This window comes from Urocampus carinirostris, chromosome 3 (genome assembly GCF_059441175.1).
Source record: "Urocampus carinirostris isolate Australia breed hairy pipefish chromosome 3, RoL_Ucar_1.0, whole genome shotgun sequence".
NCBI lineage: Eukaryota > Metazoa > Chordata > Actinopteri > Syngnathiformes > Syngnathidae > Urocampus > Urocampus carinirostris.
Genome location: NC_142351.1, coordinates 41,002,314 through 41,016,079, shown reverse-complemented (window position 1 = coordinate 41,016,079; position 13,766 = coordinate 41,002,314). Strand labels below are relative to the sequence as shown.

Sequence of the window (13,766 nt, the reverse complement as noted above, 5' to 3'; positions counted from 1 at the left end):
CAGAGTTAAAAATAGTGCTTACAATTGTTTGGATTTACCAATTTTGATGGTACACTGTATGCTAGAAACTCTTGTGTCAGACGACATGGTAGTCATCTGTAAAACTTTTGTCTATTACGAGACAGGCATTCAATTTCGGTCACATACTCAGATTCTCACTGCAACAAGCTAATATGCTATTTTTTTTTAGCATTGTCTCACTGTGTCTCTGCTGCTTGCAGTCTAGAAAGACAAAGATAAGGACAAAATGACATTTTTCAAATAAGCATAACACCCATTCTCCCCACAAAACTTGGGTATTATTATTACTGTTTGTTATGATTATTATGATGATCATTACTATTATTTCACGTACCGTATTTATTTGCATATAACTCATATTATTTCTTACCTGGAAAAGATTTCAAGGTATGGTTATCACAAAAGGTGTTACCGATGCATCGAACGAAAAATATTGCTGATCATAATCGCAAAATATTGAACGCAATGTGAATTGAACCCAGGTCACAACAGTGAGAGCATTGAATCCTTACCACTGAAACACCAGTGATTTAAATGACATTTGAAAAGGCAGTCAGTTTTATCTCCTTTTCAGTCGGTACCAGAGACGAATGACAAATGTATTTAACATTTGTCTTTGGCACACTGACTAAAATGTCCGTGTGTGATAGCGGGTAAAACTTAATTTCAAATTAGTTTTTTGTCATCTATACCTCTGGTAGTATAGTGGTTAAAATTAGGCGCTCTTTCATCCGCGTCCCGGGTTAAATTTACGTTACATCCAATCCAAACTTTGATCAAGCGTGCGTGATTCATGAACGTGCGTTATATTTGAATAAATACGGTACATTTTCTAGGAAGTCTTTTACTAGAGTTGTAACTGCTGCAAAACACACATACACAATCATGTTGTTTCCTTTTCTGATCGTCAGTATGTCCTGATCATACAGTATGTCCTGTAAATAGTTTTTTGTGAATGGTTTGACGCGAACGTGAACTTGGATGCTATAATACAGTATATTATATTCTTTTAAAAGCAGTTGACGAGAACAACTACGATGCAACAAAAACATGTTGAATGTCAGTGAACATGGTTGGTGTCTGAAGAAGATCAACAAGAGACTGAGGAGAAAATGATTAAAGTTATGAAAAAAGATGACTTATTTCAGCCTTGGGTTGGAAACTCAATTACAGATATCCCTTTGGTTATTGCGGTTAATCGAACCACCCACGAAAAGTGAAAAACCGGCAAGAAGTGTCACAGATTCATAAAAGCCAAAAGGCAAAATTACCTTTAGATGACATTATTACTGACTGAGAGTATATGACTGTAACTGAAACACCAACTATAGATCTACAAATAAATACACAGAACACAGATTTAATTGCATTTTAATAAATGGTCTTTATTGACATTGTACTAAGGTACAACGAAATTTGAGGGCTTCCCCTTTTAGTCTAAGAAAGTGATTAAGAGAGCAGCTGGCGGCTGCACACTAGCTTTAACTTCAGCCAAGACGCCGTGATGATTGAAATACAACTGTCCCGAATGTAATGGTTTACCACAAGTTGTAGCTCCAGGTCGTCTCTTTCATTGGTAATCGATCTGGCGTTGGTGACTAGCCAGGTTCGGCAGGGGCAGCATAAGAGAGTTTTTGGCCTGGCCGTAGTAATGAGCCGGACCTGTAGCCTGATATTACTTTCTCTCGCGACAGTGCCTCAGTTGATTCCCAGGCGTGGGAACAATTCACGGAGTACCCGTTTGTAAGCTCCATTTCTTGGCGCTCTTCTGACTTCCCTCAGACTCTAATTTAATTAAATAGTTTCTGTTTAATGTAATGAGACACCAAAAGCTAGGGGTTTCTTCACAGTTTATTTTTAGCCACGCCCACCCAGTAGACACACATACAACCTACCCCTCGTGATAGCTCTGTGAACTGTTTTGTTACATTACAATGATATCAAAGACATTATTGACAATTAAATTCTAAATCCGCAAAGCAGTGAACCAGAGATAACCAAAGCAGCAAGGGTTCTTTGTATTCTGTTGGTATTTAAGGGTAGTTAGTTAAAATCACCAGACTTTTTTTTTAATCAGTGCTTACTAAGTAAACAGGAAAGCACAACCTGGAAGAGTAAGTAGCACCTGGAACAGGAAGTAACGTCTGCATTCCCAATCTAAATAAGTTGAGTGGGAGGAGACAAGGCGGCGTATAATAGGATTAAGGTTTTAGAGGGTTTGGTGAGTGACAGTCCGTTGAAGCAACCAAGCAACGCATTCACACGTTAGCAAAGACAAGACCACCTTGAACAGGAAGTACCACCTGATCAAGACGTAACCCGTGGATTATAAAGCATCACTTTGTTGGAAAATACTGCCATAAATGAGAGATACCACCAGGGGACTAAACCGATATCAGGAAGAATTACAAAAAGGAAAAAGCAACTGGATTTGAAGACCTAAAACGACAAGTAACATAACCTGGAAAAAGAATGTAAGAAATGTAATAGAAAGTACTGCTTGCCTTTAAACGTAAACCCACATTTCCAAAAGCCTTTTGGACTTAAAGCTAACATTTGCAACAGGAAGATCCCTCTTGGATTTTATAACATGAAGTAGCATAAGCGCCAGGATTTATAGGATACTCTTGAAACTGGAAACGCAATAAATGACGAAGCAGAACCAGGACTTAGTACATGATGGGTCTGGAGAAGAAGGAACCTCACTTTCCAGAGACAATACCAACACGAAAACAAAGTCTCTTGAGATTTAGAAGGCACTGCTTCATTTAGGAACCTGGTTTTGAACAAGAACTGCCTAGATCTGGCAACATAAAATCGGACTTTCATTCTAAAGTATTGGGCATCACACGAAATACCGCAAAGCACAGACTCCCGATACATTTTTAAGCCTCATTCCATCTCTAGTCACAGTCTCTTTCTGTATCTGTAGCTGAAACAGCAGCATTGAGGGAGTTATACATAATCAATTCAAACATGTGACTTATATAAGAATATTTGTTAATGACAGCTGTGTTTTTAAAATACCTTTTTGTTTGATTCCTTGGGATTACGACTGCTTTAAACCCAGGGATGTTGAGTTTTGTGACATAGTGACTGTTGTAAAGTCATTTTGAAGAAATTCCCATTTTCTTTTTTAAAAAAAAGGGAATTTTTGTAAAATTTACTTTAGTATTTTAAAGGGACAGTGTGTACTATATAGGACATTCTAATGCATACATAAAAAACTTGGTTTAATATTCTTTTGTAATCAACCATTTCCTCAAACTGGTTTTATAACACTCAGAATTACAGCAAAGTTATTTGTAGATTGCGCCCCTTGTTAAATATGTGTTATTTAGCGCTCCCTAATGGTAAAAACCTTGTTTTATATTTTCTTATGCTCAACCATGTCATCAAATTGGTATTTTACATTCAGAATTTCAGCAAAGTAATAAATTAATCCACTTTTTAAAAGGGGGCCGTGTGTATTCTCTAGCGCCGCATAGTGGTAAAAATAAAAACTATTAATTTAAATAATAAGAAAATATTCATGAGCTATCTCATAAAAATACATGTGGTAAATACTTGTAGCTGGGGACATTTCTATTAATTTTACATAATCTAAGGATCACCTAGATGGGGCTGACATAATTGTCCCCCATTTTGCTGCTACGGGTACCCGGAGAAAAAGTTTTCAAAAGGCTTGGAAAAATAAATGAAGAAAATCACTCAGAGTCTCCGTAGTTTGTATTCGTCCTTGTTTTTCAAGCACTTGTTTTTGGTTGCACAACTAAATACACCGACATCTAGTAGTCCAATAGTAAACACTGTCCCTTTAAGGATGGAGAAACATGTACAGTAGTCTGTTTTACAGATAGTTTAAATGGCTAAATTCTGAAAGTACAGTAACTCTTAGGGAAAATGCTGATTTAATTTTCCTAAACTCTCGACATTAGAGTCAAGTAGCATTTATTTGTATATCTCTTAATCACAAAGTTTTAAACCTGTTAGTAAGAGTTCCAACAAGTGCCTGTGAGTTTGCCCTTCTAACTTGCTGGATTGTGATGTCACTAGTCAAGCTAATCAATGAATTCCTAAACAGACTTTGACTTTTCCGTACTATGTGGAGAGGTGTCCTTCGCATTCCATCATGGCACATCGCTCTAACTCCAACTCCATAGGGACCCTTTCTCCAAATCCAGAATGCTTCTTAAGAACATCTGCCGAGGTTTATGAACCCCCCACTTAGACTGAAAGCGAAGCATTGGATTGGGGATCCCTGGGATGTTTTTCATTTCAGGTGTCTGCAGGTTTTGCCCTTCCTTTTGCCTGCGCTCTTCTGGATCTTGGTCCCCGTTACACAGGTAGGACACAACATCCTTATCCATGCGGGGGTGCAAAATGGACTTAAGTACAATGTGGGACAAGGCTTGGCCAGTGCTTCTCAGTTATTTTCTGTCATGTTCCCCCTCGGAAGAAAAAAACCTCTCGCGCCGTACTATTTGAGAAACGCTAAGCTAGGCTAGGCTAACCTCCCAGCCCATGGCCCAATTGTGGCCCAAAGAACAATCTTAATGCCCCTGCCCTAAAATTAAAGATATTATTGCGGCCTGTACTAGTTTGATATGTAATCTAACTCTGTGATAACTCTGTAATTATTTAAGCAGGACTCAAAATTGGGACAAATTCACTCTTAAGTTTGACTGCATAGTAAAATATACAGTAGGAGAAAGAATATACATCATTGGAAATCTACTTCCTGGTTTGTCCCTTGGCATATATGCACATATTCGCATCACAGACTACAATTTTCAACCGATTAGCTGATTCAATCAACACCTTCATTATTTTTCAAAATAATTGCAAAATACTGCAATTCCTCATGGTTACAATTAAGAGGACCAGAAACAGCAAACCTCAAAACAAAATTGCCTCCTGCCAGTCCCTGCTTGAAGAAATATGCGATTAGGAATAATGGTTCACAGCCGCACGAATGCAGTTGATTTTAGGCAGGAGCAACTGCAAAAAAGGCGCCAGGCTGGACAAACGTGCACTCTTCCGATCCCAGTTTGCAACAAAATGCATTTGGGGATAATGGATTGCGGCCGCAAAGATGCAGTTCAGTTTTTAGAGGACAAATCGGCAAAAAAGAGCTGCCCGGCCTGACAAAAATGCGCTCTGCCAGCACACGCAAAAAGTGACCAGGGGTAATGGATCGTGGCTGCTCAGGTGTGTCCCAGATTTTCGCAATATTGTAGGGGTCTCAAATTCATAAAGATAAATATTGTTGATACACACAATTGAATAGGAATAATAATATTTTGAAAAAAATTCTCAGTCATTAGTTTCCTAATTTTCTTTTTTGCTAAATCAGGGGTGTCAAATTCATTTTAACTCTGGGGCCACACAATATAACATTCACTCGGGGGCCGGAATAGATAGATAGATAGATAGATAGATTGATACTTTATTCATCCCCGAAGGGAAATTCACATTTTCAGCAGCATCCCTGAGCTGAGAACAATACAATAATAAAGCAAAAAGAATACAATATACAAATAGTCTAGTAGATTAAGGAGGAAGAAAAAAGAGAGAAAGAATTAAGAGAAAAAGAGAGAGTGTGGGAGAAGGAAAGACAGAAAGGGAGAGAGAGAAAGAGAGAGAATGTGAAAAAGAAAAGAGATGAAAAGAGAAACAGTGAGAGAAAGAGAGAGAAAAGAAATCCAAAGAAATGGAAAGTGAGAAAAGAGGAGAGAATGAGAGAAGTGTAGAAAGAAAAAAGGGGAAGGCAATAGAGAAAAGAGAGAGAAGGAAAAAAGTAAGAGAGAGCAAAAGTGGGTAAAAAGATACAGAGAGCGAAAAAGACAAAAAGGAACAAAGAAAGAGAAAAAGAGACGCAGGAGTGAAGAAGAGAAAGATAGCGAGAGAGAGAAAAAGGGAGAGAGAGAGAAATCCAAAAAATACAACTACAGCGTCTTTGTGAGAAGAACTTGGCTTTGGCAACATCAAGTGGACATATTTCAACCTGCAGCTTGTTTTTCTCGCGCGCTTCTCTGAGTGTTATCTCGCGGGCCGGATTCAATCCCGAGGTGGGGCGCGATCCGGCCCGCGGGCCGCCTGTCTGACTGCCCTGTGCTAAATGATTGTTTTATTAATTAGTCATTTATAAATTTGTTTTAACAAGTATTCAAATTGTTGTTGTTTTCTTTTTGTATTTATTAAGTTATTTTGTGTAGAAAAATATATTGAATGTATTTATAAGCCTGTTCTTGTGGTAACCTGATGCCGCCCACCCTTACCCAGACCCTATCTCTGGTGGCCCCCGAGTAAATTGAGTTGGAGATCCCTGGGCTAGGCCTTCACTTTAGCATTCGGTCAATTCAAGTGAATGAAAATTGCGGTTCCACTGTAACAAAATGTCCTTTAAATATGACATATGATACGGAAAATGCGACCACAAATATTTTTGCCACTGGCTAACCTGTTTCTGCGAGGTTAATTGTCAGTTGGCTCAGCATCACGATAAAGTGTCGCTGCGCTTTAGTGGTACTGTTTTTGTTCTGCTCAATGAAAGGAACAGAATCTTGTAGTAAAACACATTGCTACCATCTAGCGGTAGGATTTAAGCACGTTATCACAGATTTGAGATGAGAAGAAAATAGCATTGGTTGCCAGTGAAGCAGGTGCACAACTGACTCCAGTTATTTTCCTTAATGGCCTTTGATGGCATGTAGGAGCAATCCGTCTGTGTGGAACCCATCAATTACAAGGCAGATGTGGTCATTAGCACAGCATTGTGCTGTTAAATTAGCTCATGAAAAAACACTCAATCTTGGTGTGGCCTTGCGTATCTCCATACTCACCAAAAGTACCATTCTATGCGTTAGACTGCCGTTTTTCTCAATGCCAGATGTTCCTCTCAAACGGGAAGTGCGGGTGCTAGCCAGTTTTTGCCATTCTGACTCATTTTTGAATGCTTACAGATAATTTAGTTCTGTAGCTATATGGTCAAGGAAATATCAAGAGAAAGCTTGCATTCTTAGAAAAGGTTTTTAGCTTTTACCATTGTTTTGTAAACAACAGTTGAACGTTCCTCAGTTTCTTGTAAGTATTCATATCCAAAAAAGAAATCAACTTTCTATGAGAGGATGCATTTCAAGGGAACCTTTTCTTTGGTTATTTTATTTTGCATTTCTGAGATACCTCCAAACAATGCTTTTGATCAACACAAGGGCATTTTGCTTGCAATATAATAATGTACTGCAAGAACACTGAACTGTTGCATGAACAATGCGTGAACTTTCTGTCACTGGGGCGATTGCGTTCCCTCGGGCGACCGTGGTTCTTCAGACGAGGCACGGAACGTGATCCCCCTCTGACCAGACGATCACGATTTTATCAAAGGAATAAGTTCTGTTGGGGAGCTATAACTGCCTATTATTATTCATCCATATTGTCACTATTTTCACCACTCTGCTTCAGTACGCAATCCTGCTATGTGGGGCCACCCACACACTGTCCTTGGTCAGAATAAGGAAGTAACACTAGAAAGTGGGGTGTCTTTCAATGTGTGGTCTAAGATCTGATCAGAGTCCCACCTGCCATCATACTGGAATCATTCCGAGAGGCTTAATACTTACTAATCAGCAGCAGCAAACTCTTCATAATAGTTTTTAGAAATATTAATACAAAACAGTGTCACAAGCCAGGAGCGAAGACAGAACCCAATAGCTAGTTTTTATTAAGAAAGAGAGCAGTGCTTGCATCCACGATCAGATGATCGTCAGTCACGAGTAGCAGATGCCAGGAACGCGGAAGTGGCACTTCCGTGTCGAGCGAGGGTAGGTCGTTGACAGCGAGAAAACAGGTCGATGGCCAGGACGGGGGAGCAAAACAGAAACGGGTCCAGAAAAGAGGTCGGCAACAGGTATCAGGCAGGAAACAGGGCAAAACAGGTCGATGGCTGGGACGGAGGAGCAAAAGCAGAAACGGATCCGGAAAAAGGTCGGCAACAGGTATCAGGCAGGAAAACAGGGCAGGATAATGTCGGAGAGTACAAAAGCTTGCCTAGCTGAGAGCATAGGTTCGCAGACGGTCTGACGGGTTCCTTTCGGAAGACGGGACCTTAAAAAGAGTCCAAGAGCCACGAACGGGGCAGCTGCAGGTGCCCCGAATCAGTAATCAAGTCAAGTCAAGTCAAGTCATTTTTATTTGTATAGCCCTAAATCACGAAGAGTCTCAAAGGGCTTCACAGATTGTTACACTATATTACACAAACTATTTTCAACCGACAAGAGGAGTAGGTTATTCGTATGCAATGTCAAATCATGACAAACAGTCTTGACTCAAGACTATTATTTTAGTCTACAGCTGCTTTATTCTGAAGCGAGAGTAAGTCTCTATGTGTGAATAAAAAGCTCCAAAAATGGTATTGAATTTCCATTCTGGTAAAAAAAAATTGCCACTTCCAGTTTCAAGCAAGCACACATAACATCGACACGATAGCAATTTAAGTTAAGATGACACCAGAAAATAAATAGATCAAATCTATGTTGACAAGTGATCATCCTTTTACAAAAGCATCACAAGAGGGAGATAGTTACGCTTTTTTTATGAATGCAGTGATACCTCTTTATATGAGCTTAATTCGTTCCAGCATCAGGCTCTCAGCTTAAATTGTATAACCAGCAAATTTTTCCGAAATGAAGTAATCAGAGTCAAATCAAGTTACGTTTATTTGTATACACTCTAATCAAAAGGAGTATCGAAGGGCTGTTCAGACTAAAGTCTACTATTACACTACCCCATGATCTAAAACCTACATGAGGGCAAGGAACAACTCAAAAACCTAAGCATGAGGTAACGAACAAACCTGGAGAAGGGGACGCACATAAGGTAATCCCTCTTCCAGGATGACCTGGTTGCAATAAACGTTGCGAGGACATAAACAAACAATAGACTGATATCATCAACATGACATATAGGTCATTCTTAAGCTATAGAAAAAGTGTGTTTTAAGCCTAGATTTAAACAGTTCCACAGATCGAATCTCAGAGGGCAGAGCATTCCCGAAATGGAGAACACTCTCAAACCTGCAGATTTCTTCTTGGCTCCGAGCAGGAACATGGGAAGAAATTAAAAAACAAAACTCAAAGATTCGAGCGGGAAAGTCCATGCATCATTTCTTATGATACAAGTAAACCCTAAATAACGATAAAACACATCTTCCGGATAACTAAAAATACATGAAAACAGTAATTAGAAAATAGATTGATTCAGTAATAAAATAAATGAGATTATATTAACAAAATAAAAAGCGAGGCAGTCACTGTGATGAAGGTGTGCACGTGGTGTGAAGTAAGGGGGGTTGGGGCCGGTCCACAGACGAGTGACGGAGATCCTGTCATATAGGACCCACTCGCGTAACCTGTCATTTTACACGTTTTTCTTGTAATTCACACGTTTTTTAATCATTTCAAATTGTTTAAGCTGTATAACGAAATGTCCTTTGTTTGTTTATGGGTTAAACAACTTGACTTGTCCATTTTGGCTCTAATCTGATCGTCTCGGGTCACTCGTAGCAGATGCATCATCATCGCAGATTGCTAATATTGTCGTGGTATGCTACAAAGTCTGTATTGCTGTGAGGAAATAGGTGCCACCTTGTGTTTGTAGGGTTTATTACCGTGTAAAAATATAATTTGCATCCATTAATACAGAGAGAAATTGGGTAATACATACATTTTTACTGCACAATTTTTTATTGTTTATTTGTCTATAGTAGTTTGCATGCACAAACTGGACGAGCTGTCACAAGCATTCTCTAGTGACAGCCTCTGGGACTGTGCTTATCTTGGATTTGCCCTCCTACGCAGAGCAATATTTTTGTTCCAAAAAAAACTCATACATTTAAATTCTCATGTTTAGAGCTGCTTGTAGAAAAAGGTACCACTATATCCCCAAAGAAATTATGAAGTAAGACATGGATGATACAAGAATGTTATGCCATATATTGCCAATGCAAAGCATCAAAGCAACTCCGGAGTAGTTGGGTCAGACCGGCAATGCCATGCTTTTGTTCCCACTAAAACAAAATCTGTGGCTGCAACGTAAAGAGAGGTTTGATTCACTTTTATTTGTGTCCTGGTATGTAAATACACTTTCACATGGATGCCTTAACCACTTTGGTTGTAGGGGTGCCTGTGGTGTGTCTTGGGAAAGCACAGCCTGGCAGCACCCATCCATCTTCATCATCTTTTTGGGTAGGAGTTTGATCACCCACATGAAATAGATATTACTTATTTTCATAGTCATCAGTAGCAGGAGAAGTCACCTGCTCTGACTCACTTACAGCACCTTCATCTTCTGGTCACCGTTGGTTTTTAATGCAAAGCGTCATCCAGCTCTTTAGAGATGAGCTGGACCTCAGCTTTGCCGGGATCAGCGTGTGAGTGATAATACTGATACTACGTAGATCTTAAATCACTGGGAATTTTGTTCTGAATCCTATAGTATAGCTGTTTGTTCTAGTCACATTGTACAATACGTATTGCATCATTTCCTATTTTAAATTTTCCTTGAAAACAACTTTGCGGCCATGACGTTGTGGCCTTGGCTTTTGTGAAATATTAATGGCTCGAAGGCTCTTTGTCTGGTGAAGCACTTTGCGTATTATATGATTTTGTATCGAGATTGGAATTAGTAATGTATTTCAATGAATAGACTACTAGATTGATAAAAAATGAAAAGATTCTTTCAGAAAATATACATATATACATGTCGCTTCACCCAATTTGTTTTGAATGTCTGAAAGTGCGTCCTCATTCATTTTTACCTAAAATTATGGTGTCACAAGCCAGAAACAGAGACAGGACCCTGTAGCGTTTGTTTACTCAGTTTATTGATAAAGAGGAAGAGCAGGGCTTGCTTACACGATCTGATGATCGACGGACACGGATAACAGGTGGCTAGAACGCGGAAGTGCCACTTCCGTGTCGAGCGAGCATAATCATAGACAGCAAGGATACTGGTCACTAGCCGGGACGGGAGAGCAAGGGCAGTATCGAGTTCAGAAAAGAGGTCGGCAACAGGTATCAGGCAGGAAACAGGGCAAAACAGGTCGGTGGTCGCGATGGCAGATCGGGGCAGAAACGGGTCCAGAAACAGGTTGGCAACAGGTATCAGGCAGGAGAAAACAGGGCAGGAAAATGTCGGAAGGTATGAGCTTGCCTAGCTGGGAGCATAGGTTCGCAAACGGTCTGTCGGCTTCCTCTTGGAAGCTGGGGGTTTAAAAAGAGTCTCTAAACCAATCAGCGCTCAGGGCTGTTGGCGCCAATTGGGCATTCACAGGTGCCCTGAATCAGCAATCATGACATATGGTTGGTTACTGCTTTTATTCATTACAAGTTAATTTTATATTTTTGTTTGTGAAAGAGCAGTTTTGCATCCATGTTTTTTTTTCAATCAATCCATTGAAAATACATAAGGAAATAAATACATTAATATCTAGAAGTGAAATTAAGATGAACCGTATTTTCTGCACTATAAGGCGCACCTAAAAGCCTTTATTTTTTTCAAAAGCTGACCATGCGTGCGCCTCATTTGTGGATCAATATTAAGTCGCAAAGTCTTGCAACTAAGGCAAGCAGCCGCCGACTCGATTTTCCCCCAAAGGCGAAGTAGTCCGCGGTGTATGCTGGGATTTATATACCGGCGTTTCATTTCCTAACCAATGTGTCAATCATCATTTGAATCAGTCACTATTGGCTAAAGTTATTCGGAGGTAAAGGGGGCGGATCCTTTTTATCATTTACAGGCCCGCATAGGCTAAAGGGGTGAAACAAAGCCTGCAATTGGCCGAAAAAGATGAATGTGAATCACACGTTGGGTTGCACTACGGCATAGAGAAAACATTTTTTACTATTCTGTATTTGTAAATATTTTACATTATGAGTCTATCTTTAAACTAAATTAAATTCAAAGTGTTTATTGTCATATGCACAGTAAAGAACCCCGTTTCCCTGCACAATAAAATTCTTACTTTGCTGGCCAGCAAAAAATAAAATGGAAACTAAGAAATGTTTGGCATTTCTTGAATCCCAAGACTTTAACCTTCCGAATGATATTTGGAACGATGCATTTGAGTGATTGGTGACATCGTACAGACACTGTTTCCGTACATGTCTGAGACGAGTATTTGCTTCTTTGCAAGCTTTCGGAATGTTAAGGGGGTTATAAGTTTGACTGAACTATCTGAGTGTTTTGTTGACGTTCCCATTGTAGCGCCTTATAATCCGGTGCGCCTTATGTATGGAAAATATAGGACCAAAAACTATTTTTGGGGGGTGCGCCCTATAACCCGGTGTGCCTTATAGTGCGGAAAATACGGTACTCACTTAGCGACAATGTAAGTGGAAGGTTAATTTTTCCTAATTCATGACTGTGGAAGACAGTGGAAGACTCAATGTGGGTGACACCTGAATGCCAAAAGTGAGTAAGGATGGCATACAAAAAGGAAAAAGAAATATAAGGAGCTTTTTTTCCTAAGAAAGCTGCCAAGTCATTAAAGATATGTATGTGTCTTTGCATTTGTTTTTGTTTTTTGATATTCAGGAGAACGATATCCATTTGATACCTAAATTGACATATTGGGATTTAGCAACCGTATTTTTGAGCAGTGGTCGGCAACTACCGGGTTGCGGGCCGGTACCTGGCCATAGGTGGTCTCATACTAGACAAAAATGTTGCCTTATTTTTGCTTATACCGTGTATAACGCACATTTTTTTTACCTACAAAAATTAGGTTTAACGTTAGTAAAGTACTATACTTGAGCAATTATTGATCAGTTTAAAAATATTGGCGACCACCTTTCCTCAACATCGGATGCAAAACGAATTGAACCCGTATCGCAGCATAGATCGCTAGTGAGGGCACCTAATCCTAACGTGTAGACCCAGATGACAATAATCACCCTTTTTTCTGGACTATGTTGTTGAATATGTGTGACCATGATTCAAATCTTTTATTGACAACATAAACTATGAGCACAATAACAGTATATAATTTGCAATGTATCTATTTATGTCTTTAATACCTGATTCATCTTCAGATACACCAAAAGAGTTCTTTCCTTCGTCTTACTTTTTTGCCATGTTTGTTTTCCTCATTCTCTAGTCTAACGTTTGTCTCTGGTACCGTGAGTAAATATAGTGTGATGATGTTATAAAGTCTAATGCCTTTGTGTACGCCACCTACTGTATATGACTGGTAGTCTGATGATAAGAATTAGGTGACCTCGCCCCTGCAACCCGGGTTCGATTCCTGTTGCATTCAGTCTTTTGTGATTGTGGTCAGCAGTATCTTTCAACTGATCAATTATTGCACAAATAAGGTAATATACTAGCGTAAAACCCCATGTACAACGCCTCCAAACTTTGAGTACCGGTACCTTTGGAGATTAAAAAATGTGCTAAACATGAATAAATACAGTATACCCCACGTATATCGAGAGTACTAGGAAAATGCTACAATTATCTCTATTTCAAAGCGTTTTGTGATTCTGCTTCCGTGTGGCCCCTGATTGACTTTGGGAGTCAGCCTCTGTCTTTTTGAGGACATCTTGAGTGTACGCGCCTTTCTGTGTGCAGCGGACGCTGAAGAAATTGCAAAGCAGACACGTGGTTGACTGACAGCGAGGTAACCATGCATCTCCTGGGGTTGGGATGGTCGGGGTGGCGGAGATAGGAGTAAGGGAGGAGGGGAG

General features: G+C 39.6%; 1 protein-coding gene across 7 annotated transcripts in view; it reads left to right on the top strand.

Moving 5' to 3' along the window:
• The window catches only part of LOC148369719 (IQ motif and SEC7 domain-containing protein 1-like), a 106,523-nt gene that overhangs the window by 31,381 nt on the left and 61,376 nt on the right, over positions 1-13,766 (top strand). The window contains exon 1 of one of the 7 annotated variants that reach the window (XM_088331873.1): positions 3,879-4,367. The exons of the other annotated variants lie outside the window; for them this stretch is intronic. Within the exon in view, the coding sequence (XP_088187999.1) occupies positions 4,288-4,367 (80 nt within the window). The 5' untranslated portion in view covers positions 3,879-4,287. Of the gene's footprint in view, positions 1-3,878; positions 4,368-13,766 lie in introns of those variants that run through there. 7 annotated transcript variants of the gene reach the window in all.